Source organism: Zootoca vivipara, chromosome 13 (genome assembly GCF_963506605.1).
Source record: "Zootoca vivipara chromosome 13, rZooViv1.1, whole genome shotgun sequence".
NCBI classification, from domain to species: domain Eukaryota; kingdom Metazoa; phylum Chordata; class Lepidosauria; order Squamata; family Lacertidae; genus Zootoca; species Zootoca vivipara.
In genome coordinates this window covers 23,347,713-23,374,307 of record NC_083288.1, presented here as the reverse complement: position 1 = coordinate 23,374,307, position 26,595 = coordinate 23,347,713, and the positions used below count along the sequence as shown (strand labels likewise).

At 45.2% G+C, this 26,595-nt stretch overlaps 1 protein-coding gene across 2 annotated transcripts in view; it reads left to right on the top strand.

The window, feature by feature from the left end:
* SMARCD2 (SWI/SNF related, matrix associated, actin dependent regulator of chromatin, subfamily d, member 2) overlaps positions 1-26,224 on the top strand; it is a 36,301-nt gene extending 10,077 nt beyond the window's left edge. Inside the window, exons 2-13 of one of the 2 annotated variants that reach the window (XM_035136178.2) lie at positions 7,797-7,984; positions 13,248-13,290; positions 13,897-14,019; positions 14,254-14,373; positions 15,557-15,652; positions 19,136-19,237; positions 19,890-20,051; positions 20,163-20,260; positions 21,373-21,508; positions 23,151-23,273; positions 24,762-24,863; positions 25,269-26,224. In XM_035136178.2, coding sequence (XP_034992069.1) covers positions 7,797-7,984; positions 13,248-13,290; positions 13,897-14,019; positions 14,254-14,373; positions 15,557-15,652; positions 19,136-19,237; positions 19,890-20,051; positions 20,163-20,260; positions 21,373-21,508; positions 23,151-23,273; positions 24,762-24,863; positions 25,269-25,322 — 1,347 coding nt within the window. In that variant the 3' untranslated portion in view covers positions 25,323-26,224. Of the gene's footprint in view, positions 1-7,796; positions 7,985-13,247; positions 13,291-13,896; positions 14,020-14,253; positions 14,374-15,556; positions 15,653-19,135; positions 19,238-19,889; positions 20,052-20,162; positions 20,261-21,303; positions 21,509-23,150; positions 23,274-24,761; positions 24,864-25,268 lie in introns of both variants that reach the window. The other variant, XM_035136177.2, reaches the window with a different exon arrangement.
* The last annotated feature ends 371 nt before the right edge of the window (positions 26,225-26,595 follow it).

The window sequence follows — 26,595 nt, the reverse complement described above, 5'->3', positions numbered from 1 at the left end:
TTATACATTCATTCAGCTTACCTATCTGATGCAGATGTTTGCAAACACATGTTTATCATACTGACACTATACATGTTTAGATGCACACTTAAAATTGAAATATGTGGAGAGGCTTTTTCCTGCCCGTGGCAGAAACCCATCTGCAAAGTCTTCCCAAGGAAATTCTCTCATTGGTGTGGAGGTATGGGATCTCAGCAGGATTTCACAGAGTGTGACCCTTGTGTAGCAAATAGGAGAACTTGCTTTTTTTAAAGCGTGTGGATGATACAAAACACATCTATCATAAATGACCACTTTGAAGCGTCTGGTTGCCTTTAACTATATGATTGTGGGCAGTGATATAGCTGATAAAAGAGGGGGTGAAGAGACAATGTCGCATATAAAATGGCACAGCCAAGCAGCAGCAGAGTAATGAATATTGCTCCATTTGTTTGAAGAATGCTGGGGATTAACTGCACACTGTCCTTTTCCTCAGCCAAAGTCAACACAGGCCCAGAATATGTAGTAATTGATTAGAGAAAGGAGGGAAGAAATAATTGTGTTGAGGGAGGAGCCTCTTGTTAAGAGGGGCAGTCTGGGAAGTTGTGAGGATTCTGGTTATTTATGAATCTGCTTGCTAGAATTGAACCTCAAAGGTCCTTGGAGGGGTAACTTATGTTTGGATGTTTGTAGCCTATTAACATGCTTTATAAATCTTTGGTAGTAATTGGAGTTTATTTAACAGCAAAATAACAGTCCAGAGACTCATACGTGTTGCAATTTCTATCTGGGAAATCTGCAGGGAAAGTGATTCCACAATCTCTCTAGGCAACTTATTCCATTACTGACTTGGTGCTCCTGTAGTTTGGAAGTTTATCTCCAGTTGCAACCTATATCTGCCTTTTGGTGCTTTACAGCCATTGCCATTTGTAGCATCTTCTGTGGATGGTAATAACCAGCATTTATGTAGCATGTTTCACATACATTATCACCATAATTTTTATGACAAGCTTGTTAAGTAGGCTAATATTACAGTATTAGCATCACTTTTTGTAGAGTCTTCAGTACCCCTGTTGTAGATATAAGGAGGAAGGGAGCCAAGGCTGAGACCATGTGGCTTAATCTGACCCACAGAGCGAATTCATGGCCGAGGTGGGATTTAGTTAACTGTGGCTCCCTCCTGCCTGACAACGTTTCAGATGCTAGAAAACAGTCAACATATCTCCTTTCATCTTTGTTTCCATAAGTGAGCATACCCATTTCCTCCAGCAGCCTTTCTATGCATGACTTGTCTCTTGCCTGTTCTCGTGCTCATAATGTTCCCTTTGAATTTGTTTTTCTCCAGTATTCGCTGCTGTGGGCAATCCTTTCACTGTTGGACTTGTATGGTGCTGCCCAACCCCCTTTGCCTGAGTTCTGTTTGGGAGTGGCAGTGGACTAGAGGCTCTGCCTGGGCCTGCTGGGGAGGGATGAAATGTTGCCCTGCTGGCTTGGTGGCTTTGGCAGCTGTGTTAGCTCCTTGGCAGCAGGCACTTGTTTCAGATCCCACAGGGCAAGGGAGTGCAATCCCTTCTGAAGCAGGCTTAAGAGGGCAGGTGTGTATGTGCGCGCATACACAATCAAATGCCCCTCAAAGGACTTACTAAACAAGCCCTGTGCACAGGTAACCTGAGCTAAGTGCAGCTGTGAATCATGGCAGATCCAGCATGTGCTCTTCCAATCAAATTAGCAGTTGCTCCCAGATGTCGGGTTGCTGAATTCAGTCCTAGACAAGCCTTTAATAATTACAAGCGCAGGAGAAATGTGAGCAGTGTAGCTTCTCTTGATAATGAGCCCAACAGTTGGCAGAGTTTCTTCTTTTTATGCAGTTCTGCATAGAACTATTAAGTGTGGAAGAGCCAAGTTTTGTCTGGTGATCCTGGGCCTAGTCCTTGGAGAAATGGCTCCATGGGGTACTGGTGGGAAAGAGTGGCTCAGAGACTCTGCCATTAAAGCTGTGGGTGACAACAGGCAAACTTACCTAAATGTAATTATAAGAGCCAGCATTTTTGCTTCTGCTCCTTAAATCACCTGGCAGTCCTAGATTGTTGCCTTGCAGGACATCTCCAGGAGAAGAAAAGACTAAGGAGTAAACCCAAACAAATCTGGAGTGGAGTCCCTAAGGCGGTTGGATGGCATCTTGTCATCTGGGCAGCCCAGGACCTCCATACACACTGCCTAGGCCAGCCATAGGCAAACTTGGCCCTCCAGATGTTTTGAGACTACAGTTCCCATAATCCCAGACCACTGGTCCTCTTAGCTAGGGATGATGGGAGTTGTAGTCCCAAAACATCTGGAGGGCCGAGTTTGCCTATGCCTGGCCTAGGCTGTGCCGGGGAGGTTGCTTCAGTACTGCCAACGCAGCAAAAACAACCCGGGAGGCAGCAATTATGAGTTACCAGTCCCTGCAGCCATAGCAGGTATGTACTGTGATTCTCCAGCAGTTTGACTTCACCCCCGAGGTGCACTCCAATGTCTCTTGAAACAGATGGATGCCAACAAAGTCTTAGACAGGGTACAGCATGCAGACAGTGACCTAATTTGCATATAATGCTAGACTAAACCATAGTATAGTGTTATGTGTGAACCCCATGGTTTGTTTACCACCAGCATACCTTGGTCTGAAGCTATTGCTTCTTGGCTTATGGGACCTTGGTTTGTTCTAATGAAGACTAAGGGTCATGTGCCTCAGCAGAGCAGAAAGTAAAACACTGCTCCTCAAGAAACAATGGGTGATGATTGAGGCTGGCCAAAATCTGTGATGGTGAATTACAGTACAGTATTTTGCCAAATGGCCCAATCTTGTTACAAGCACCTGATCTGATTCTGCTGTTTGACTTGTGAAACATACAGAAGATCCTGGTGGTGTTGTTATTCTCTGTTAGTATGGTTGGCAGTATCTATTATGCAAATGTTTCAGGGGAGTTCAAAAAGCTTTGGAATAAGTCTCTGCAAAAGTAACTTATAAAGTGCTATAGAACGTTGAAAGTGCTTTGTGCATTTTCCTGGGATTCCTTAAAGTAGCCATTCAGAGTAGGCCAGTATGACACACATACTGCAGACATGCTACTATTGACTTTGTGGTTTGAAATGAGATTTGAACTGGGGTTTTCCTAGTCCACAGCTTAGGCTCTTAGCCAGTATGCTACACCCACAGTGTGTGCATCTCCAGGGGTTCTATGGGAATGTCTTTAGGCAGTGGAAACCTGTAAAGGAATCTGCAGAGGGACCTCTCTTGTGCAAGAGGAATAATCTCACTTGTTGGGTAGAGGGGAGGGTCTTGCCTGCAGTTTTCGTTTGGCTGTGCCATGGTAATGTTCTTGGGACACTGGAAAGTGTTAAGGGTGTGAATTTTGTTGTTGTTGTTTAGTCGTTTAGTCGTGTCCGACTCTTCGTGACCCCATGGACCATAGCACGCCAGGCACTCCTGTCTTGCACTGCCTCCCGCAATTTGGTCAAACTCATGTTCGTAGCTTCGAGAACACTGTCCAACCTTCTTGTCCTCTGTCGTCCCCTTCTCCTAGTGCCCTCAATCTTTCCCAACATCAGGGTCTTTTCCAAGGATTCTTCTCTTCTCATGAGGTGGCCAAAGTACCGTGTTTCTCATATTATAAGACATGTCTTATATTTATTTTTTTCCTCAAAAAAACACACTATGGCTTATTTTCAAGGGATGTCTTATTTTTTCCTCCTCCTCCTGCCGCGGCCGGCATTGCTGCTGCGCCTATCACTATGTCTTATTTTCGGGGTATGGCTTATATTCCTTGAATGCTTAAAAATCCTGCTATGGCTTATTTTATGGGAATGTCTTAAAATATGAGAAACAGGGTATTGGAGCCTGAGCTTCACGATCTGTCCTTCCAGGGAGCACTCAGGGCTGATTTCCTTAAGAATGGATAGGTTTGATCTTCTTGCAGTCCATGGGACTCTCAAGAGTCTCCTCCAGCACCATAATTCAAAAGCATCAATTCTTCGGCGATCAGCCTTCTTTATGGTCCAGCTCTCACTTCCATACATCACTACTGGGAAAACCATAGCTTTAACTATACGGACCTTTGTCGGCAAGGTGATGTCTCTGCTTTTTAAGATGCTGTCTAGGTTTGTCATTGCTTTTCTCCCAAGAAGCAGGCGTCTTTTAATTTCGTGACTGCTGTCACCATCTGCAGTGATCAAGGAGCCCAAGAAAGTAAAATCTCTCACTGCCTCCATTTCTTCCCCTTCTATTTGCCAGGAGGTGATGGGACCAGTGGCCATGATCTTGGTTTTTTTGATGTTGAGCTTCAGACCATATTTTGCGCTCTCCTCTTTCACCCTCATTAAAAGGTTCTTTAATTCCTCCTCGCTTTCTGCCATCAAGGTTGTGTCATCTGCATATCTGAGGTTGTTGATATTTCTTCCGGCAATCTTAATTCCGGCTTGGGATTCATCTAGTCCAGCCTTTCACATGATGAATTCTGCATATAAGTTAAATAAGCAGGGAGACAATATACAACCTTGTCGTACTCCTTTCCCAATTTTGAACCAATCAGTTGTTCCATATCCAGTTCTAACTGTAGCTTCTTGTCCCACATAGAGATTTCTCAGGAGACAGATGAGGTGATCAGGCACTCCCATTTCTTTAAGAACTTGCCATAGTTTGCTGTGGTCGACACAGTCAAAGGCTTTTGCATAGTCAATGAAGCAGAAGTAGACGTTTTTCTGGAACTCTCTAGCTTTCTCCATAATCCAGCGCATGTTTGCTATTTGGTCTCTGGTTCCTCTGCCCTTTCGAAATCCAGCTTGCACTTCTGGGAGTTCTCGGTCCACATACTGCCTAAGCCTGCCTTGTAGAATTTTAAGCATAACCTTGCTAGCGTGTGAAATGAGCGCAATTGTGCGGTAGTTGGAGCATTCTTTGGCACTGCCCTTCTTTGGAATTGGGATGTAGACTGATCTTCTCCAATCCTCTGGCCATTGCTGAGTTTTCCAAACTTGCTGGCATATTGGGTGTAGCACCTTAACAGCATCATCTTTTAAAATTTTAAATAGTTCAGCTGGAATATCATCACTTCCACTGGCCTTGTTATTAGCAGTGCTTTCTAAGGCCCATTTGACTTCACTCTCCAAGATGTCTGGCTCAAGGTCAGCAACCACACTACCTGGGGTGTACGAGACCTCCATATCTTTCTGGTATAATTCCTCTGTGTATTCTTGCCACCTCTTCTTGATGTCTTCTGCTTCTGTTAGGTCCTTACCACTTTTGTCCTTGATTATGGTAATCTTTGTACGAAATGTTCCTTTCATATCTCCAATTTTCTTGAACAGATCTCTGGTTTTCCCCATTCTATTGTTTTCCTCTATTTCTTTGCATTGCTCATTTAAGAAGACCCTCTTGTCTCTCCTTGCTGTTTTTTGGAAATCTGCATTCAGTTTCCTGTATCTTTCCCTATCTCCCTTGCATTTTGCTTGCCTCCTCTCCTCCGCTATTTGTAAGGCCTCGTTGGACAGCCATTTTGCTTTCTTGCATTTCCTTTTCCTTGGGATGGTTTTCGTTGCTGCCTCCTGTATAATGTTACGAGCCTCCATCCATAGTTCTTCAGGCATTCTGTCCACCAAATCTAAATCCTTAAACCTGTTCCTCACTTCCACTGTGTATTCATAAGGGATTTGATTCAGATTGTATCTTACTGGCCCAGTGGTTTTTCCTACTTTCTTCAGTTTAAGCTGGAATTTTGCTATAAGAAGCTGATGATCTGAGTTACAGTCAGCTCCAGGTCTTGTTTTTGCTGACTGTATAGAGCTTCTCCATCTTTGGCTGCAGAGAATATAATCAATCTGATTTCGATGCTGCCCATTTGATGATATCCATGTGTAGAGTCGTCTCTTGTGTTGTTGGAAGAGAGTGTTTGTGATGACCAGCTTGTTCTCTTGACAGAACTCTATTAGCCTTTGCCCTGCTTCATTTTGAACTCCCAGGCCAAACTTGCCAGTTGTTCCTTTTATCTCTTGATTCCCTACTTTAGCATTCCAATCCCCTGTAATGAGAAGAACATCCTTCTTTGGTGTCATTTCTAGAAGGTGTTGTAGGTCTTCATAGAATTGGTCAATTTCACTTTCTTCAGCACCGGTAGTTGGTGCATAAACTTGGATTACTGTGATGTTAAAAGGTCTGCCTTGGATTCGTATCGAGATCATTCTGTCATTTTTGAGATTGCATCCCATTACAGCTTTTGCCACTCTTTTGTTGACTATGAGGGCCACTCCATTTCTACTACGGGATTCTTGCCCACAGTAGTAGATATGATAGTCATCCGAACTGAATTCGCCCATTCCCTTCCATTTTAGTTCACTGATGCCCAGGATGTCGATATTTATTCTTGTCATCTCATTTTTGACCACATCCAGCTTACCTCCATTCATGGTTCTTACATTCCAGGTTCCTATGCAATATTTTTCTTTACAGCATCGGACTTTCCTTTCGCTTCCAGGCATATCCGCAACTGAGCGTCCTTTCGGCTTTGGCCCAGCCGCTTCATCAGCTCTGAATCTACTTGTCCTTGTCCTCCGCTCTTCCTCAGTAGCATGTTGGACGCCTTCCGACCTGAGGGGCTCATCTTCCAGCGTCATAACTTTTATATGCCTGTTGTCTTTGTCCATGGAGTTTTCTTGGCAGGGTTACTGGAGTGGCTTGCCAGTTCCTTCTCCAGGTGGATCACGTTTAGTCAAAGCTCTCCACTATGACCTGTCCATCTTGGGTGGCCCTGCATGGCATAGCTCATAGCTTCTCTGAGTTATTCAAGCCCCTTCGCCACGACAAGGCATTGATCCATGAAGGGGAGGGTGTGAATGTTTGTGGAGGAAAGTTCATCTGAGTGCATTCAATAATAGTAAAGCATTTTAGACTTTTCTCCCCAAGTGCTACCTGAAACTGGAGCTAGGGGACTGTAGCCTCTTGCACCTTTCCATACCATCCACTAAACCATCATTAGGCATAAATTTTGTTTTTATCTGATCAAAACAAGAATCTGAGATTCTTAAATGTGGGTTAACGACCCAACTGATTATTCATGTTCTTATATTTATAACTGTACCAACAGCAGCAGAAAGCCACCAGATGTGGGGGTGGGGGTGAGGTTGCTCTTCCCAATAGAAAACCACTTTTGCTCCATTGTCCATGTAAGCCACCAACTTATTAGACCTATATTAGATTAGAGGTTAAGAGAGTGTCTGCTTCCTCTTTCATGTCTTTTGGGCACATAGCAGCTGGGCTTGTCTGCTAAATTCAGGAGAGGGTTCCTATACCTCCTCCTATACACAGAAGGATGAATGCTGGAAAGTGCAGCTTCCCCCGGCATATCATGGTGATGTGACAAATATACCTACCTCAAATGTTTGCCATCTGTACAATTTTTAACGGCACAAAGTAAATGCGGCAAAGGTAAGTACAGCTGTTACTTAGCATTCTTGCAGTCTTCCGTCATTTCTTCTCTTCACACTCGTCTGTACTACAAACTTAAAGCTGGTTTAATTGCCATGGATGCTCTAAGAACTATACTGTAGTTTCATAAGAACTCTGTGAACTATCTTTAAGGTGCCTGTCTTTCCTCTCTGTCCGTGATCTACATTCCCAAGCGTTTCTTTGGAATACCATTAAAACAGTTTGAGTTTTTAATGTGCCTCTGCCTGTTGCACTTTGCCCTGCTATAGGAAGTAGAGTGACTTCAGCCAAGCTGCTGCCAATGAACTCTGGTGCATACAGTGCCTAGTTTCCTAGAATGTCTTTTGTTTTCTCTTGCCAGCGCCCTGGGATTCTGCCTGGTGGCCGGATGCCCATGGCAGGATTGCAAGTGGGATCCCCCTCAGGGCCTCTGTATGGATCACCTTCTCCAATGAGACCTGGAATGCCACAGTCCATGATGGATCCGTTCCGGAAGCGCCTGCTTGTTCCACAGACCCAGCCGCCTCCATCATTATCCCAAAGGCGAGGGTAAGTGCATATGTATCTAAGTGACTTGAGGGAGATGGATGTAGAATATACAGTAGGGTGAGACTGTATTCCATTGGTACTATTTGCAAATAAGATCAATTTTCTAGCCACCTTGCCTCTACAACATACGTAAAGTAGCCAGCTCCCATTCTTCATTAGACGACTTCTAGTGTCTCTACACACACACACACACACACACACACACACACACACACACACACACACACATTTACCACACCACTGCTTAATATTTTGGGCTTGTGTTCAAGAAGAGAGATTGTTTTTTGTCACTGACCCCCCCTTAATAACCACTGGTAATCCCCCATCAGTCCATTTTGGAACTTGATTATATTCCTGGCCATTGTGGTAGGCTGTTGCAGTGAGTTCCAGAAAAATCTAAGAAATTCCAGGGTGCAAAAGTGTTTCCTTGTTGTCTTAAACTTGTTGGCTGCAGTACAGAGTTTAGAAAGAGCAAAAATACACTTCTCAGCCAGACGAAACAGAAGGGAGTGTGCAGATATTGGCTATTAACTGACAGGCTGAGCGAACACCAAAAAATGTGCTATGTTGGAGCTACCAGAGCTTTTGGTATCTAGAACAAAGATGGTTGTTGCATATTGAAACACACACAGCAATGTTATCCACTAGCCATGTGTCAAGATTGTGGTGCAGTTTTAGCTAGCTGTTATGAGGTATATTAATATAATTGTTGGCACCATTCATTCCAACACCTTATATCTACCAGATGGTGGGTCTTAACTGAGGCATTATCAGCATTTATACCAAGTGCAGCTCTAATGGTAAAAATATAGTGCTGATATTATTCTTCACTCCTGCATCCTGGTAAAATACCTTTAACAGTACAAAAATAGGTAATAATGGCAAGGTTTAAAAATGGTCTTGCCCAGATCCTCTAGTCTTCACCAATGGAACAGTTCTGCTGCTGACAGTAGGCAAAAGCTACCACCAGCTGAAACAGCATTTGGGGAAGGAGCAGAGCCGGGATGGAAAAGAATTTGCTGGATTGGGAGCTGGCTCTACTGCCAGTGCATGCCTGCAAAGAGCCAGATCCAGGTTTCTTTGCTGCACCAGCTTGGGAGCCAATGTAACCAAGAGGCTACACATTGGGACAAAACTACTACCTGAAATGGGTTCAGAAAACCATTCTAATCCAGAGAATCTGAGCTAAACCACCACCACTTGTTCCATAACATTGTTCTAAAAGGCATGTCCTGGGCAAGTAGACAATTTCTTAGCTCCAAGGAGGGCTTCTTTTAGGAGTGATTGTAATATAACCTTGTGAAGAGGACCAGGAACCACACTTTGCACAAAGACGTGTAAACGGCCAGTCAGATAGGCACAGCTGGCCTCCCCCAGTTAGCTAGAACTAACCAAGAACATCAACCAAAAACTAACCAAAAAAACAAGCACAGATTGTTTGTTGGACTGTTGCAAGGATCTTGACTATGAACTCTGCTTACACCCACAGAAATTCATCCAAGCAAGAACAATAAGACGAGACTGAGGGCAGCTTGGCTAGGGGCATTGTCATTAAAGGGGATTACGGATTGGAGTGGATGTGGGAAATTCTGTCTGCTAAATGCTAAGCAAACATATCAATAGCTTACAGAGCAGTCAAGGGTACAGGATAGAAGCCTAGGACTAATTAAACCGCATATTGCTTGGAATGCCTCCACTAGACAATACTGAGCCAATGCAATGAAGTTGGAGAAGAATGTGTGCTTTGCTGTCCTTTTTGCCACAGAAGGTCCTCATATGGACTGTAATTGGTGCCTTGTCTAACCTAGCCCCAGTCTGTTGTCTTCACCTCTGCTCTACCTTATCCAGACTCTTAGATTGCCAGCAATATTAAAGAGCAGCATGTTGGGGTCAACAGAGTAACTTTGAGCATCTCCACAAAAAGCAATTTTTTGTCAGTTTTGGGTAGAACAGACCATTTTGATGAAGCAGCCGAGGACTTCCCCCCACAATAAATAAAGAAAAACGTGTTGCTTCTAGAAATAGCAGCAGAGGAGTCCAGCAGTGTCCCACTTTCATTTTGAACAGATTACCCCAGTAGGAATGATACTGGTACCTAATCCTCTGCCTGTTCATGATAGCAGCAACTGAGGTGAACCAAAAGATTTAGGGCAATGTTCTTTGTGTGCAAATTACTTCTCTCCCTGGATGTCTGCTTCCCCAGTCCCCTAGATACTGTATGTGACTACTAGTTCCCAGCACTGAAGGGTGGGACTTCTGAGACATCATGATGTGGTTGGCCTGGGGGCCTTGAATCCACCCAAGTTCTGTTTTCAGTTAGTTAGAACCAAGGTCACTTGCCAGGCCTTTCCAACCCCTTCTAGGCCCCTGATCTATCTTGGAATTGAAGCATGTTTAAAACGGAATGACTCAAAACGAGAGTGAGAAATGCACTAATGACCATCTGAATTCTCTTTGACCAATCTCAGGAGCTCTGTAGTATACCCCTCTCATCTAAGCCTAGGGAGACAGCTATGTGCACATTTTCTGCCCTTGTCTTTTAAGCTCAGTGTTACTGTGAATAACGGCAGCCCGAGCTGCCTGCTTTCTTCAAGATAGCCAGCTATTTCTACATACTTGGAAGACTTCTAGGTATGCAGAAGTATGTAAGCTTTGTCAATGAAAGAACATAAAGTTCCCCCTCCCCTGGCGATCAGCCCAGTGTGGACCAAGTATGCTCGTTAGTTTCAAGGAGTCATATAATTTTAGTTGTCAGTTGGAAAGCCAGGGGTGAAGTGAGGGAATTGGCCTTCTTGAACCCTTAACAGCTAACAGTTTTTGGGAGAAAGCTTGGTTTGGTACTTCTCTTAGGGGGTGGGGATTCCTTAGGAGTTTCTTTGCAGGTTCTACTTGTCTCCACCAATTTCCTGACCTGCACACAGTTTTCAAAAGCAGTAACTCTGTACTTTCCCAGAAAAAACTGAAAAACAATATATGTATTTGGTATTTATAGGCTACATTTCCAGTGTTCAAAGTGCTCCTTACAACTTATTTCAGCAATCCTTAAAATAGCCTTGCAAGGTAGCCCAACATTATCCTCCTGTTACAGAAGGGAGAGTGGAAGAAGAGTGGCTTATGTAATATTATCAGCTCCTGGTGGGTCCAGATTCTGTGGCTCTTACAGATGTCTTTTTGTTGATGGAAAATCAGATAGCTAAGATTAAGTAGCAACCCATTCTCCCACATTCTCATTATGATATGGGATTTTGACTCCCTTCACTACTATGTCCTCCACTCCCCTTATATAAGCTACTTCTGCTGAGCTTGACATTCATCTGTTCTTCTCTCATGCTCCTCACAAGTCCTGCTTGGCCTGATTTTACCAGCTGTTTTTAAAAACAAATGGGATGCAAATGACATTCAGTTTCTTGGCAAGTCCTCCTCGGCCAGCTTAATCCAAGGAAGGAGATGCATAGAGAAACAAGCAGCTGCACACATCTGGCATCCAGGCTTCAGGGGCCATGTTCTGCATGGTAGAAGTGGGGGAGTAAGTCTATTGTCTTGTTGGATTGCCATTTCAGATGCCAGAATTTGATCCCTTTGTTAATTTGAGCTCCGTAGCTGTTCCTTTCCTTCTGTGGTGGGTTAAAGGCGCAGTTCTGTTCTGTGGTGCTACAGGCAGGGTTTCATTTCCCACTGTATGGGTCTGAAACACGCTCTCTCCTGCCTTTCCTTTCCCCCCTTCTTCACCCTCTTGCAGTAGAGGAGAGGTTAATCATTTCCTTTCGAATAACACAACTCTGACAACAGCCACAAAATAAATTGCGAACACCCTGAAGCTATTTGCCCTGGAAGGGAAGTTGCTCTTGGTATCTAGGAGTTCCCCTCCAAGGAGAAAAATTCAACATTGGGGGCAGTTTTGTTGGAGCTGCAGTGTGGGTGGTGGGTGGGTGGGAGGTTGAAAGCCCAACTGTGCTATGGTTGTGATCCAGTTCAGGATGCGGGTGGGAGTAGCAGCAGCTATTTTATTTTTTAAAATAAAAATAAGTACACACATGGTGAAATGTGAATGCATTTTTTAAAAAAATAGTTTGGCCTGTTACAAAATAGAGTTTGAAATGTGGCAGCGAGTCCTCAAAGAGTATCTTTCTCACCATGAAAATAATAAATCAGCTGAAATCTGCATACAGCCAAAGCATATGACCCTTGAGGTATTTTTGAGCGAAGGGTAGGACAGGCACCTATTACTATTATTACAAAAGCCATAATGTTCCCAAAGATCTAAGTTAGCTAGAACTCATAATGCTCAGATATGGTACGCCGCAATCATTTTTTCTGACATTCCACTTCACCAAGGAATGTACAACGAGATTCTGCACATGTGCAAAAAGTATGTTTAATGAAATCAAACATTTCACTCAACATCCAAGCAAATCGCACAACCATTGATGGTGGTTTCTGTGCTTTTAATTCAAGTGGTGTTGTTCCTTCCAGTCTTAGACACTAATATTAGCTCAGACAGAAGTTTTCAACATGCCATGCCCCACTGATTTTTTTAAAAAAGGCAAGCTGTGGGGAATGGTGTATTATGGGTCCACAAAACACAATTTAGGGAGATTGCCAAGTGATGAGAATAGCGCAGCTGTATAGTCCCTGGGTTTATCTGACTAGGCAACAGGAAGCGCCTCAAATCTGACTGACCTGCTGCTTAAGCAAAGGACCTTTCTTGGTTTGCTAAATCATCCTTCCTGCCTCTGTTTTCCTGATTTTCCCCCTTATTGTGAAGTAAAAAACTATCACTGTTGATGACATAGCTACACATTCTCCTGGAGACAAGCACAGAGATTGGTATCAAGTGTATTCTGATCCCCACTCCCTGCACAAATGTTCACTGTCTGAGTTTCAGGGTTAAATGCAAATCAGATGCTTTTGCTACTGGAGCTACGGTACATATTTTTATTTTTACTATTAGAGCTGGTACTGAAGCTAGGAAAGAAGATGCATTGGAAATAATTTCTTTTTATGCCAGTTGTTTTCCTTGCTTTGCAAGCCAGGTCTGTATAGAGCTACATGGAGTTTGTTTATTGCTATTTTTAAAGCAAGGAAGATGTTTTAGCTGATACAGATGGAGCTATTTTATAGAATTCCCTGGGACACACAAGTAAAATGTTTGAAATTCATTCCAGTTGCGTAGTTTGGGCTTTCCATACATGTGGATCTTAGGCACCAGATTTTAGACCATTTTTGGCCTCTAACAGCTTGCTTTTTTGCACAATTCTTGCAGGCTCAAAAGGAGGAAGATGGCTGACAAGGTCCTGCCACAGAGGGTAAGTGTTCCTTGTCTGAGAGAGCTCTCAGCCTCATTGAAGGATGCAGGCAGTGGGCACATGTGGTGGAAATGGGTAGAAACAGATTGCAGGGCTCAAGGCCATGCCAACTCTTTCTAGAATAATTATTCGGGTGTGCAGTTTTTTGGAGTGAGCTGTTCCTATGTAGTTGTGCAATGGGAGGATAATAAACCAAATATTTTAGAGGGTGTTGGAAGATTTTGCTGCATATATCACAGCTGTTCCCACTGGGCTGGCCAATCTTTCAAGAATTCCAGTCAATCAGTCCATTATTACAGTTGTTAATCAACTTTAATTTGCAAAGTAATTCACTGACTATCCTCAAAACAACCATAGAAAGTGCAATAGTGACTGTGAGATGGAAGGATATTGACCCTTTGCTAAAGAGGATAAAGCTTTATTCTCCCCTTTTCCAAATGATATGCAGAGCAGGGATAGGTCAGTCTTCGTGCTGGGAATGATGGGGAACATGATACAAATCTTGGATAATTGTACTCATTGAAATTCCCTTTCTGTCTAATTACTCAGAGGCAAAGGATGCTTGTCTTGATAGAGATGGCATTCTGATAGACTCTATCTTCACAGATTCGTGAACTAGTCCCAGAGTCTCAGGCCTACATGGATTTACTGGCCTTTGAGCGCAAGCTGGACCAGACTATTGCCCGCAAGAGGATGGAAATCCAGGAGGCAATCAAGAAACCTTTGACGGTGAGGAGAGATGGAAGGAGACTGAGTTAGTCAAGTCCTTCAGGGATGGAGAAAGCAAAAGGATCAAGTCCTTTGGGGTGTTTCTTGGCAGTCTGAGGCTTCAGTTACAGAAGCAACTTACACTGCCAGCTCAGGTTGCCTTGGGAAGAAGGACCAGACCTGTGGAAAGGAATTGGTGTGTGGTTGAATTGATCCCATTGCTGTCCTTAGTGAATGTTTCTCTCCAAACTTCAGCAAAAGCGGAAGCTTCGCATTTACATCTCCAATACCTTTACGCCTGGCAAGGAAGAATCTGAAGGCAGTGAACGTATAGCTTCATGGGAACTTCGCGTGGAAGGCAAACTCTTAGATGATGTAAGGCTGAAACATCCCTGCTGATAGGTAGCTTTGTGGAAAGTGGCTCATGTAGGCTTTCCTGGGGATTGGTTCAGGGTAAACCCCCTATATCACTCATACATGCACACATGGGCGCACCCAATTATCCCAGCTAACCAGCTCTGCACCCTCAGCTCTTGTCCATACAGGAGAAAACTCATCTTGTGTGTCTTCCCTTCACCTTATCCTGCTTGTGCAAACCAAAGATCTATCTAGTTCAACATCCTGTTTCCCACTGTGACCAACCAGGTGCCTATAGGAAGCGAACAAGCAGACATGAGGGCAATAAAGCTTCTCCTGCTGTTGTTTCTCAGCAGGAGTTTCCTGGAACCTGCCCCCTGCCCAGTCATATTTTTTTAAAAAATTACATCTTTTGTTGACTGTAGTAGCTGATTCCAGGGGCAAGTTACATATTTTTGTTTGATCGTATTTGAGTTCCTTAAGAATTTTTGGGTAGATACTATATGGACCTGATAATTTGCTAATTTTTAATTGTCAATATGACCTGGAACTTCATCTCTTGACACAGTTATTTGTTTTAGCTCTTCCGACTCCCTTCTGGAAAAAGACAGTTTGATGTTTCCTTTTCAACTTGTTAGCACCATAAATCCCCAGAGTTTGGATTGACAAATCTAATTGAAAGGATCCAAATGATCTCATTGCTGAAAAACATAGCAGAAGTCCATTATTTCAGACTCCACAACAATAAGGACTGTTCCTCATTTAACTGGCAACCTTCATGGAATGTGTTGTTGTTGTTGTTGTTTAGTCGTTTAGTCGTGTCCGACTCTTCGTGACCCCATGGACCATAGCACGCCAGGCACTCCTGTCTCGCACTGCCTCCCGCAGTTTGGTCAAACTCATGGAATGTAGTTTGGTCATGGAATGTAGACTTTATAAAATTCCCGGTCCTGCCAGAGCTTCTTTCTCCCCAGTCTCATAGAAAGGCCCTCATTTTCTTCAGAAAAGCACAGTAACAGTGATGATGTCAGTAGTTGCTGTATCGCTCCTAACATTGCGCAAGATCAATGAAGTCCCTCATTGGCAGAGTTTGCTCCGCTTGTTTGCCCTTCACTTTTAGAGATGTGTTTTTGGCAGCGGTGCTGTCTGTGTGCTTCTGGGAAATGCGGGGCTCAGTTTCTCCTGTGTCTTTCTATCTCAGCCAAGTAAACAGAAGAGGAAGTTCTCATCCTTTTTCAAGAGCTTGGTCATTGAACTGGACAAAGAGCTGTATGGCCCAGACAACCACCTGGTGGAGGTAGGTGACTTGGTGCATGTTTTGTGTTGGGAAATGGGAGGCAGCTCAGAGGAGCGGAAATATACAACTGGGGCTGAGAACAGCGCTGTGACCAAGAGGGATGATTGGCCTCATTTGCAGATGATTGGCCAGGTCCTGGAATCATAATTGCTGGAGAGAACAGTTTCCAAGGAGGGGTCAGATGGTGTTCCTGGATTTGGTTTAAGATGAGCTATGTACTGGCACCATGGGGTTGTATCCAGCTAAGTTCTGTTCCCCCCACCAATAACCAGTGTTCATTTCAGTAGAACTTTCCATTGCATACAGAATGCTTCCAATGCTGTCTCGGTTATCTTCACCGCAAACTTGTTTGGTAAACTAGGTTCAGTGCTACCTTGGGAGCTTAATGACTGCATCTCCCATGTCCAAACCCAACAGTTTACTCACTGTCTGTGTGGAGCCCTGTGCTAGTATTCTTAGAGAAGCCTTTGCATATGGTGATCACCACCACTTCACACAACATAGATGCATAATGGCACACTTACTTTAGTTAAAGGTTCCTGAGTGTGTGTGTCTATAAGATTGACATCATGTATACAAATAAAAAAAGAACTTTCCTTTAGCACAGGTGCTATTGAAGTGTCTTCAGTACCTTTTTACGCCATTGCGTACCATTTTAAATACCTTATGGTGTGGGGGTTGGGTTGGATGTTTATTTGGGTTTGGGAACTTGTTTAATTTTGTTACTTTTGTAATTTTTATTTCTTGGTTAGTATTTTATTGTGTTTTTTGTGTGTGTTTTATATAGGTTTTGATTTGTTATTAGGGGAAGGGGTCAGGGCTGCCTAGGAGTGGGTCCCAGGCAACAAAATGGCTGGGGCAGGTTCCACAGGGGGGGGGGTGGCACTGGGACAACCGATCTCAGTGATCACGGGTAGAAGGTGGAGTTACGCTAAGACCAGACCATGCCATTACCGAGGAGGCAGGCTCAGTCATTGTCTGAGGACTATCCCTGCCTCCAGGTCTGGCCTTGACCGGATGGATACTGGAATCAGCAAGGGATACCCACATGACCTGAAGGTACTGCTGTGGTCAATGCCAGGTCAATGATTCATAAGACCAGTGCCATCCATGACTTGATCGTGGATGGAGGACTTGACCTGGCATGTGTGACAGAGACCTGGTTGGATGAAGCAGATGGGCCTGTTTTAGCTGCTGCGTGTCCACCAGGTTTCTCTTACGCACAGCAACCCAGGCCTTGTGGGCGGGGAGGGGGGGTTGCAGTGATTTTTAGTAAGTCACTAGTTTGCACCAGGCGTCCTATTGGGAAGACCCAGTTCTCTGAGTGCATGTTCTGGAAGTTGGGCAATAGGGGCAGTACAGGATTCCTTCTGGTGTACCGACCTCCTCACTGCACCAAGGATTCCCTGCCTGAGCTGCTTCAGGTCGTGGCGGACGTTCTCCTGGAGACACCTAGTTTGGTTGTCCTAGGGAATTTTAATATCCATGCCGACACGACCTTACAAGGGGCCGCTTGGGACTTCGTGGAAAGCATGGCCTCCATGGGGCTGTCCCTGAATAAGTCTGGCCCAACTCATAGCCGCGGACATGCCTTGGACCTGGTGTTTACCTCTATGGATGTCGGTGATCTGACACTAAGTAAAAGCAAAACTAAAGAAGTGCCATGGTCAGATCACTACCTGGTGCAACTGGACTTCTCCGCGACCCTTGCCCTCTGCAGGGAGGTGGGACCAATTCGGATGGTCCGCCCCCGCCACTTAATGGATCCAAATGGTTTCCAGAGAGTGGTAGAGGATGTTTTATCCCATGTTGATGGCATTTCAGCCAATTCCCTGGTGGCCCGCTGGAATGTAGAGTTAACCAGGGCTATTGACTGTTTGGCTCCGAAGCGCCCTCTCCGATTGCATGGAGCCCGGACAGCCCCGTGGTTCTCCATGGATCTGTGGGCAATGAAACAATCGCTGAGACGGCTAGAGCGCCGGTAGCGGATAACTCATTCGGAAGCTGACCGAACACGGGTTAGAGCTCAATGTCGAGCCTACCAAGTGGCGGTAGCGACGGCGAAGAAGACTTTCTTCACCGCCTCTATTGCATCTGCAGAAAACAGCAGCAGGAGACTTTTTCAGGTGGTTCGCAGTTTAGTGGAACGACCTGCTCCATCGGGGCCCACTATGGGCCGCATGATCTCCTGCAATGATTTTGCAAAGTTTTTTGCAGATAAAGTCGCTCAGATTCGGGAAGAGGTAGACTCCACCGTGGGAGCAGGGCCGGGGTGGGAGAGTGCTAGAGTCCTGTCTAGTCCAGTTGCATGGGATCAATTCCATTCTGTTACCTCCGAGGATGTGGACAGGCTGCTTGGACGAGTGAAACCAACCACCTGTCTCCTTGATCCTTGCCCATCCTGGCTTATAAAAGCTAGCCGGGAAGGGCTGGGCGATGGGCTTTAAGGGTTGGAGGACTCCCTGGTCCTGAATGGGGTAACTGTGCCCCTGAAGGACCAGGTGCGCAGCCTGGGAGTCATTTTGGACTCGCAGCTGTCCATGGAGGCGCAGGTCAATTCTGTGTCCAGGGCAGCTGTCTATCAGCTCCATCTGGTACGCAGGCTGCGACCCTACCTGCCTGCAGACTGTCTCGCCAGAGTGGTACATGCTCTAGTTATCTCCCGCTTGGACTACTGCAATGCGCTCTACGTGGGGCTACCTTTGAAGGTGACCCGGAAACTACAACTAATCCAGAATGTGGCAGCTAGACTGGTGACTGGGAGCGGCCGCCGAGACCACATAACACCGGTCTTGAAAGATCTACATTGGCTCCCAGTACGTTTCCGAGCACAGTTCAAAGTGTTGGTGCTGACCTTTAAAGCCCTAAATGGCCTCAGTCCAGTATACCTGAAGGAGCGTCTCCACCCCCATCGTTCTGCCCGGACAGTGAGGTCCAGTACCGAGGGCCTTCTGGTGGTTCCCTCGTTGTGAGAAGCCAAGTTGCAGGGAACCAGGCAGATGGCCTTCTCGGTGGCGGCGCCCACCCTGTGGAACGCCCTCCCATCAGATGTCAAAGAGAAAACAGCTATCAGATTTTTAGAAGACATCTGAAGGCAGCCCTGTTTAGGGAGGCTTTTAATGTTTAATTGATTATTATTATTATTATTATTATTATTGCTAGAACTGCGATATTTGGCAGTCTCAGTGACTTCATTTAAAGTGCTTTTGGATTAATTGAACAGCATTAGAGAGGCTTGCATGGTTCCTTCAGATACCGGGGATGGAGTAAAGGTAGTGGATAAGGCTGGGCTGTTGCCTATCTGTGTTCTGTTGATATTTGAGATGATAGTAGTATAAAGACTTCTGTAACCCCACCTGATTACAAGAGCAAGGGTAAAACATGAAAACCAACCATTAAAATATCAGCTGCTGCGTGGTAAAATGAACCAGTTTGTTCCCCATGTTTGTCTTGCACTATCTCATATGGCTTTTTCCCTCTCAGTGGCACCGGATGGCCACAACCCAAGAGACAGATGGCTTCCAAGTCAAGCGCCCGGGCGATGTCAATGTGAAATGCACCCTTCTGCTCATGCTGGATCATCAGGTAACAGGGAACAAGCGCCAGTAGGTGGTGAGAGCAGGCGAGTTGTAGTGCCCTGAAATTATCAGGTTCCAACCACATTACTTTCATGGCACAATCCAGCTTTGAGATGGGAGGAGATACAGCAGTACTAGATCAGAAGCTTCTTTCTCCATATTTTATTATCACAAATCGTGTGGCTCTACTTCCTCCAGCTATATGTACGGTTGTTCTCCTTCTTGAGGATACCATAGTATTGTGCTGAATTTGGATTCCTACTAATCTCAGTGCTTGTAATTTAAAAAGTAAGTTTCTAACCCAAGTAGGACTATGAAGATACAACTGAGAATGAGAAGGCCCTGGGTTCAGAGGCTGGTTCTCTTGCAGACTTTCTGTTGACTGTAATTCATTTGGAGTATGAAAACAGACTTCCTTTTCATGAACATTTCTGCTTATGGATTAGAACTGGTGGGTGGGGCGGGCGGTTCGGAGGCCTGGCCAGAGTCCGCCTGGGATGCCCACTTGGCTACAGATGGTCTCTCTTGATGGTTATTCAGATGGGTCCCATTAATCATTCCTGATTTGGAGATGCAAGCAGGTTGCCACACTCACATTGGTCTGAGGTTAGAGGGCCCTACTTCAAGTGCATGTTAACCAGGCAATATTGCCCTTGCAGCCTCCTCAGTACAAGCTGGATCCCCGTTTGGCTCGCCTTCTGGGCGTTCACACCCAGACTCGGGCCAGCATCATGCAGGCTCTATGGCTCTACATCAAACACAACAAGCTCCAGGACAGTCATGAACGAGAGTACATCAACTGCAACCGATACTTTCGCCAGGTCAGTAAATACATGGCTTGCCTCCCTGCCCCATCTCTCCTTCCTTCCTTCCCCCCACCCCACCCTTTGTCTCAGGGCTTATTCATGGCATGCTCTCTTGATCCATTCTAGATCTTTGGCTGCATCCGCATGCGATTCTCTGAGATCCCCATGAAGCTGGCAGGGCTCCTGCAACATCCAGATCCCATTGTTATCAACCATGTGATCAGGTAGGGCTGAAACTGAGCAGGTTCAGGGGTGGAAACCTGGGGCTACTTTGAAGTCATCTTATTTTACTTGTCATTTTGTGTTATATTTACTGTTTTTAATTAGGTTTTTATAATTTTGGATTACCGAGTAATTTTGTTGTTCCCGCAAGGGGACAATGACAATAAAGATATCTTATCTTATCTACTGATGTTGGTGGCCTGTAACTCCCATCATTCCTGATCGGTGGCCTTGGTGGCTGGGGCTGATGGGAAATGGAGTCCAGCAACACCTATAGGGTTTCAGATCTGAAGAGGCTCCCCATCTGTGCTTGTGATTGGTTGTTATCTCTCTGGAATGCAGCTTCCATCAGAGAGAAAAGGGAGATAGTATAATCTCAATCATAGTAATATGTGGGGGGATCCCACCTCTTCCATGGACAATCATATTTCACCTTGGGACAAGCCATGTGCCTGAGTTCCCATCTGTGAAATGGGAATAATGTTGGCTTGCTTCATAGAACTATTGGAGAAGATAAACAATAAGTATTTATAAAAACTAGTATCAGGGTAAGGTGGAGTATTTCTCCGGGGCTTCTGAAGGAGATGCTGTTGATGTATCCAGGAAGCGATGGCAGCTTCCTGCCACTGGAGCAGCATATATAAATGTGGTTTTTGTGTGTGTGTCAGAACTAGTTTCAAGCCTAAAAAAGATTAGTTCTTCTGTAGTATCCTTTTGAAAAGACTGTGAGGTCCATTTATTTTACTTTCTGAGGCTGATGCGTTTTCCTGCTTATGAAATTTGCTATGATGTGGTTTCATTGTCTGCTTTAATTTCTATATTATAATTCTTCCTTGAGTCTAGGAAAGACAGTATATGGATACTTCAAATAAATGAAAATTATTTTGGCACATATTTGTTTCCTTGGATTCATATATATTTGTGCATCCTAATTTGGGTGTACCCCTGCCATCCAGATTAGTCTGTTTGTCCTCTGCTGAAGCCCTGAAGGGCAGTTGGGTATGAGTCACTTCCTAACCCTAATGTTTGTGGGGTGCTGGTGAAGGAACAGCTCTTGGGGAGATGTAGATTCTCAGGCTTCATCCCAGCCTCCTGTCCCTACCCACCCCTCCAGTGTGGACCCTAATGACCAGAAGAAGACTGCCTGTTACGACATTGATGTGGAAGTGGATGACCCCTTGAAGGCCCAAATGAGCAACTTCTTGGCCTCCACTACCAACCAGCAGGAAATTGCCTCCCTGGATGTCAAGGTAGGTCCCTGGTGACCATTGGGGCAGGAAGCAGAATCAAGCATACCACCTTCCATACTTTGGGGGTGCTTTGATGCTCGCCTTTCCCTGCAGGGGCACCCAGCTTATCCCAAAAATATAAGCAGGAGATGACTACCTGCTTTCAAAGTAGTGCGGCATTTACCCATCCAACCTGGCTTTGGCAATCTAAAATTTTGTATTAATTTCAAATTCTGTACTTGCAATAAGCAGTGCAAGTAAAGCAAGGTTGTGCAAGCCGTCCCATTTTCATTGAGTAGGCTGTATGTCTTGTTTTTCTTCATATTGAAGTAGTTTTGTATAATCTGAAATTCTGAATTAATTTCTTTTTGGAATTAGAAAAGCATTGACTCCGTTAAACAGCAGATGGGTAGGATTTGGTCTCTTAAGAGCAGGGGGAATGGGGAGGAACGAGTTGGCATGCTGTGAAAAAACTGGCATCTGGAGAGTTGGAAGTCTAGGCAGATGGCTGGCTCTCTTCTTGCTGTCTGTAAACAGGTGGGCTAGGAATCTGCATGGCAAGCAACAGAACCCATGACAGATTGGATTCAGAGTGTTCAGAACATGGGGTTGATTTTGGGAGTGGAATTTAAACAAGGTTTCTAGCCTTTATGATTGTGGAGAAGCAAAGGTGACAAGAGCGGGGCTCTAACAAACAGACCAATGACGGCAGCAGAACATCTCACCTCCGAGACCACCCAGTCCTTACTCTACATTTTTCCCCTGTATCTTGCTCTCTTCCTCCCACCTTTTTCCTACTTTCTCCCGTCTGCAAAATTATGCAAACCCATTGCGTAATCAATGCTGACTAGGGACCCAGGTGGCTCTGTGGGTTAAACCACTGAGCCTAGGGCTTGCTGATCAGAAGGTCAGCGCTTCGAATCCCTGTGGTGGGGTGAGCTCCCGTTGCTCGGTCCCAGCTCCTGCCAACCTAGCAGTTCAAAAGCACATCAAAATGCAAGTAGATAAATAGGAACCGCTACAGCGGGAAGGTAAACAGCGTTTCCGTGTGCTGCTCTGGTTCGCCAGAAGTGGCTTTGTCATGCTGGCCACATGACCTGGAAGCTATACGCTGGCTCCCTCGGCCAATAATGCGAGATGTATTTGCAGAAGTATTATACTGCAAAATAAAAATAGCAGGGATCCTCGTTCTAGAACTCTGGTTGTATAGCTTGCTCTAGCCGAAGGGGCTAGTACAAATTAGTGAACGCACATAGACCTGGGGGTGGGGAGAGACTGTGCCTGAAGGGCTGGCTATTATGGAGGAACAAAGAAAGGAGGGCAGGCTTGAGAGGAAGTTAAACGATATAGAAAACTAGGCACTTACCGGTAATCTTTCCAATACTTTGTGTCTATATCTGATACTCCTTTCTCCTTAGGTCTTCCTTCCCTACCCCAAATTGTCAAGCAACATGAAGCCATTGCATTATGGTGGGAAGTGCTTCCATGCTTTCCATTACTCTTATCTTCAAATGTCATACTTCTGTCTCTACTGGTTTCTTCCCTGTCGCTCTGTGACCTGCAGGCCCCTGAATCAGTAGTCAGGACTTATTCCGGCTTATTCAGTTTGGGGAGCACTTCCTTTCCTTCATCAAAACCCCCTATATCCTTTATTCACATTTAGATCCATGAAACCATTGAGTCGATCAACCAGCTGAAGACACAGCGAGATTTTATGCTGAGTTTCAGCAACAATCCCCAGGACTTCATCCAGGAGTGGATCAGATCTCAGCAGAGGGACTTGAAGGTAAATTTAGGGACCAGGCTCTGATGAAACCAGGTAGGGGTGTGCAAAAGGACTACCAGCACAACCCTATGCATGTCTGCCCAGCAGGAAATCCCAGTGAGCTCACCCCCAGGGATGTGTGTGTATAGGATTATAGCGTAAGGGTATGCATGGTAGTGCTGGGGGTCCTCTTGCATGACACACCTTCTGTGCTACAGCTTCTATAGCAGGGGCCAGCAAATTTTACAGCAAGGGGCCAGTCCACGGTCCCTCAGACCTTGTGGGGGGGGGGCGGACTATATTTTGGAAAAAAATATGAATGAATTCCTATGCCCCACAAATAACCCAGAGATGCATTTTAAATAAAAGGACACATTCTACTCATGTAAAAACATGCCGATTCCCGGATCATCCACGGGCTGGAGTGAGAAGGCAATGCTGGGCCTTAGTTGCCTACCCATGTTCTACAGCAGGGGTAGGCAACCTAAGGCCCGGGGGTCGGATGTGGCCCAATCGCCTTCTCACTTCGGCCCATGGACGGTCCGGAAATCAGCGTGTTTTTACATGAGTAGAATGTTTGCTTTTATTTAAAATGCATCTATGGGCTATTTGTGGAGCATAGGAATTTGTTCAATTTCCCCCCAAAAATATAGTCTGGCCCCCCACAAGGTCTGAGGGAAGGTGGACCGGCCCACAGCTGGAAAAGGTTGCTGACCCCTGTTCTACAGCTTCACATGCTCCCAGACCACCCAGAATCATCATTCATTTATTCGCATCTTGCTTTTCCACAAAATTGTTCCCAAGGCATCTCATGACATAACAAATGAAGAGCAATAAATATAATTCAGATATGAACATATAATCAGTGTTAATATGTAAGCACACTAATCCATGGAACAGGAAAAAAATGACCAAATGCAACAGCAAAAGTAAACACAAGAGCAAATAAAGCCTAGCACAGAAATAAAAATAGCACAAATGCAAGACCAAAGATCTCTCTGTTTCAAAAAAGCAACACTGGGTTCCCATTAACTTACATTGATTTGCAGCCACACTTCCCACTTCTGACCCTTGTAGGACAAGACAGTGGGAATGCCCAGACCTTTGATGTTAAGTCTCTCTCCATGCTCAGCCCAATTCCCTATATGTAAGCCATGTCTAACATTTTCCCTGCCTTGTCCACCTAGTCTATCCCTTCCTCCTTTGCCACTTAAAAGAATTCAGGAACGTTTTGATCCTTGGAGACTGGCAGAAATGTGCAAAATCATTGGTGTATTCCAGCTGGAGATGTGGTATTTTGAAAAGGTGTGAGAGTGCCAAACAGATGAAACTAAGAGAGATACCAGTGCCATGTTTGTGAGCATCTCATTGGCATCTGTTGCGCACGTTGCTGGGTTATGGTGACACTCAACAAGGCAGTTTTAATAAGCTTGCTGCGGTCTCCGTTTTGAAACTCTGAACATTGGCAGCACAGGAAGTAGCTCCCCCTTTCCCCCCCTTTTGTTCTAGATCATCACCGACGTGGTTGGGAACCCTGAAGAGGAGAGGCGTGCGGAGTTCTACCAACAACCGTGGATGCAGGAGGCTGTTGGGAGACACATCTTTGCCAAGGTTTGGAGAGGCAAACACCTGCAAAGTGTTTATATGGCATTCCCTATTATTTAAAGTCATGCGGCGTCTTCTCAACCTGGACTTGGCCATGGAGGGAGGATGTTATTTTCAGTCCAGCACACCCCCACACCCCAATAATCACCTTTCTGGCTTTGTTTTTGCCCCTTCCCTGGATTCCTTTTGTACTGCTGCTTAACAGCTGATCCCAGCAAGTGATCTACAGCCTACACTTGCTCAATTCTTCTCCCATTTACTTTCCTCACTGATTGTACACCTGAGAATCAGGCTCTTGCCCTTGGAGAGCAAGGAAGGCCTTACTATGCTTCTGCTATGGGAAGCAAAACGTACCTATGCCTGGCTGTGCTTATTTGCTCCTGCTCATCACTGTGACCTTGTATCTTCCAGGTTCAGCAGCGCAGACAAGAACTGGAACAAGTGCTTGGCGTTCGCCTTACCTAGTGCTGCCACCTTCAGCATCCCTTCTGCACCTTGTGGTACTTTGTAATGGACCAGCAGCCAGGCAATGCTTGTCCAAAATCCTCTGCCTCTATCAGGGCTGGGGGAGTTCTGCCCCCATTGTCTCATTTGGGGATGGGGAGGAGCTTATTCAGTATCCACCTGGGGATTATACAAAGCTTAAAACCTCCTTTAGAGAGAAGTGAGCTCCTCTCCTTCCTCAGACCCCCTCCTTACCCTTCCTATGCGCTTTGCCTCTGGGACACTGGGAATTTTTGAGTTGCCTTCTACCTCTTAGCTGAGTCTCAGCAGCCTCCCTTGCAATGTTGGGTGGCTGCCACTGCTGCTCAATTGTTAACCAAAGCTTCATCCATTCCAAACTGTCAGCCTTGCTTGCTGGCATTTAGTCTTTGCACTATCTCTTTTTTGGGAGCAGGTTTGGTTTTTTTGTAACGGGAAGTTTGTTGTTAATATGTATTGGTGCCCTCCCTCCCTCTGAAACCGCATGGTTCTGAAGATGGGTTTGTTTGTTTCGCTGTTCTGTTAATGACAATCAGTTGATATTTCTTCCATGGTTCTCCAGCACGAAGTTTAAAAAGTGAATAGTGGAGATCTGTTCCTCTCTGGTCAGGCCACATGTACTGCAGGAAACATTTGAGGCCGCCAGCCAAGGAGATTTGCTTGAGCCTTCTTGCTGCCACCCCACCCCACCCCAAGTGCCTTCAGTCCCCAAGCTCCTGGCCCCTCGGCACTTAAATCTAGAATATATCCTCCTTGCTTTCTGGTCCTCCTCTTGAGATGTAGTTGGCCAAGTAGGAGCTGACGGGATGTTCACTCACTATGAACAAGAATGTTACCAGTTTCTATGTTGAATGTTTTCTAATAAAAGTAACTTTTAAGCAGCAGCTCGAATTAAGCTTGCCCGATTTCTCTTCTGCCCTACAAAAGGAGGCTGCTCTCGAGCAGATGTAACTTTCAGCAGTAGCAGGATGAGGGAACTGTGATTCACCAGGCGTTGGGCTACAGTGCCCATCATCTCTGGCCATGATGGTTAGGGCTGATGCGAATTAGGACGCCAGTGATATCCAGTAGGCCACAGCTGCCACATCCTTGCTTTGCTTTCAAGGTTCACTGCCATGCTATAAGTCAGACACAAGTTATAAGCTCTTACACTCAAGGTCCAGTTGAACAAGTATTACATGGAATACCAAATTCATTGTGAGAATCTCTACAAAGCAGACAAGTTCTGTCTACCACAGTGATGATTTTTTCCGTA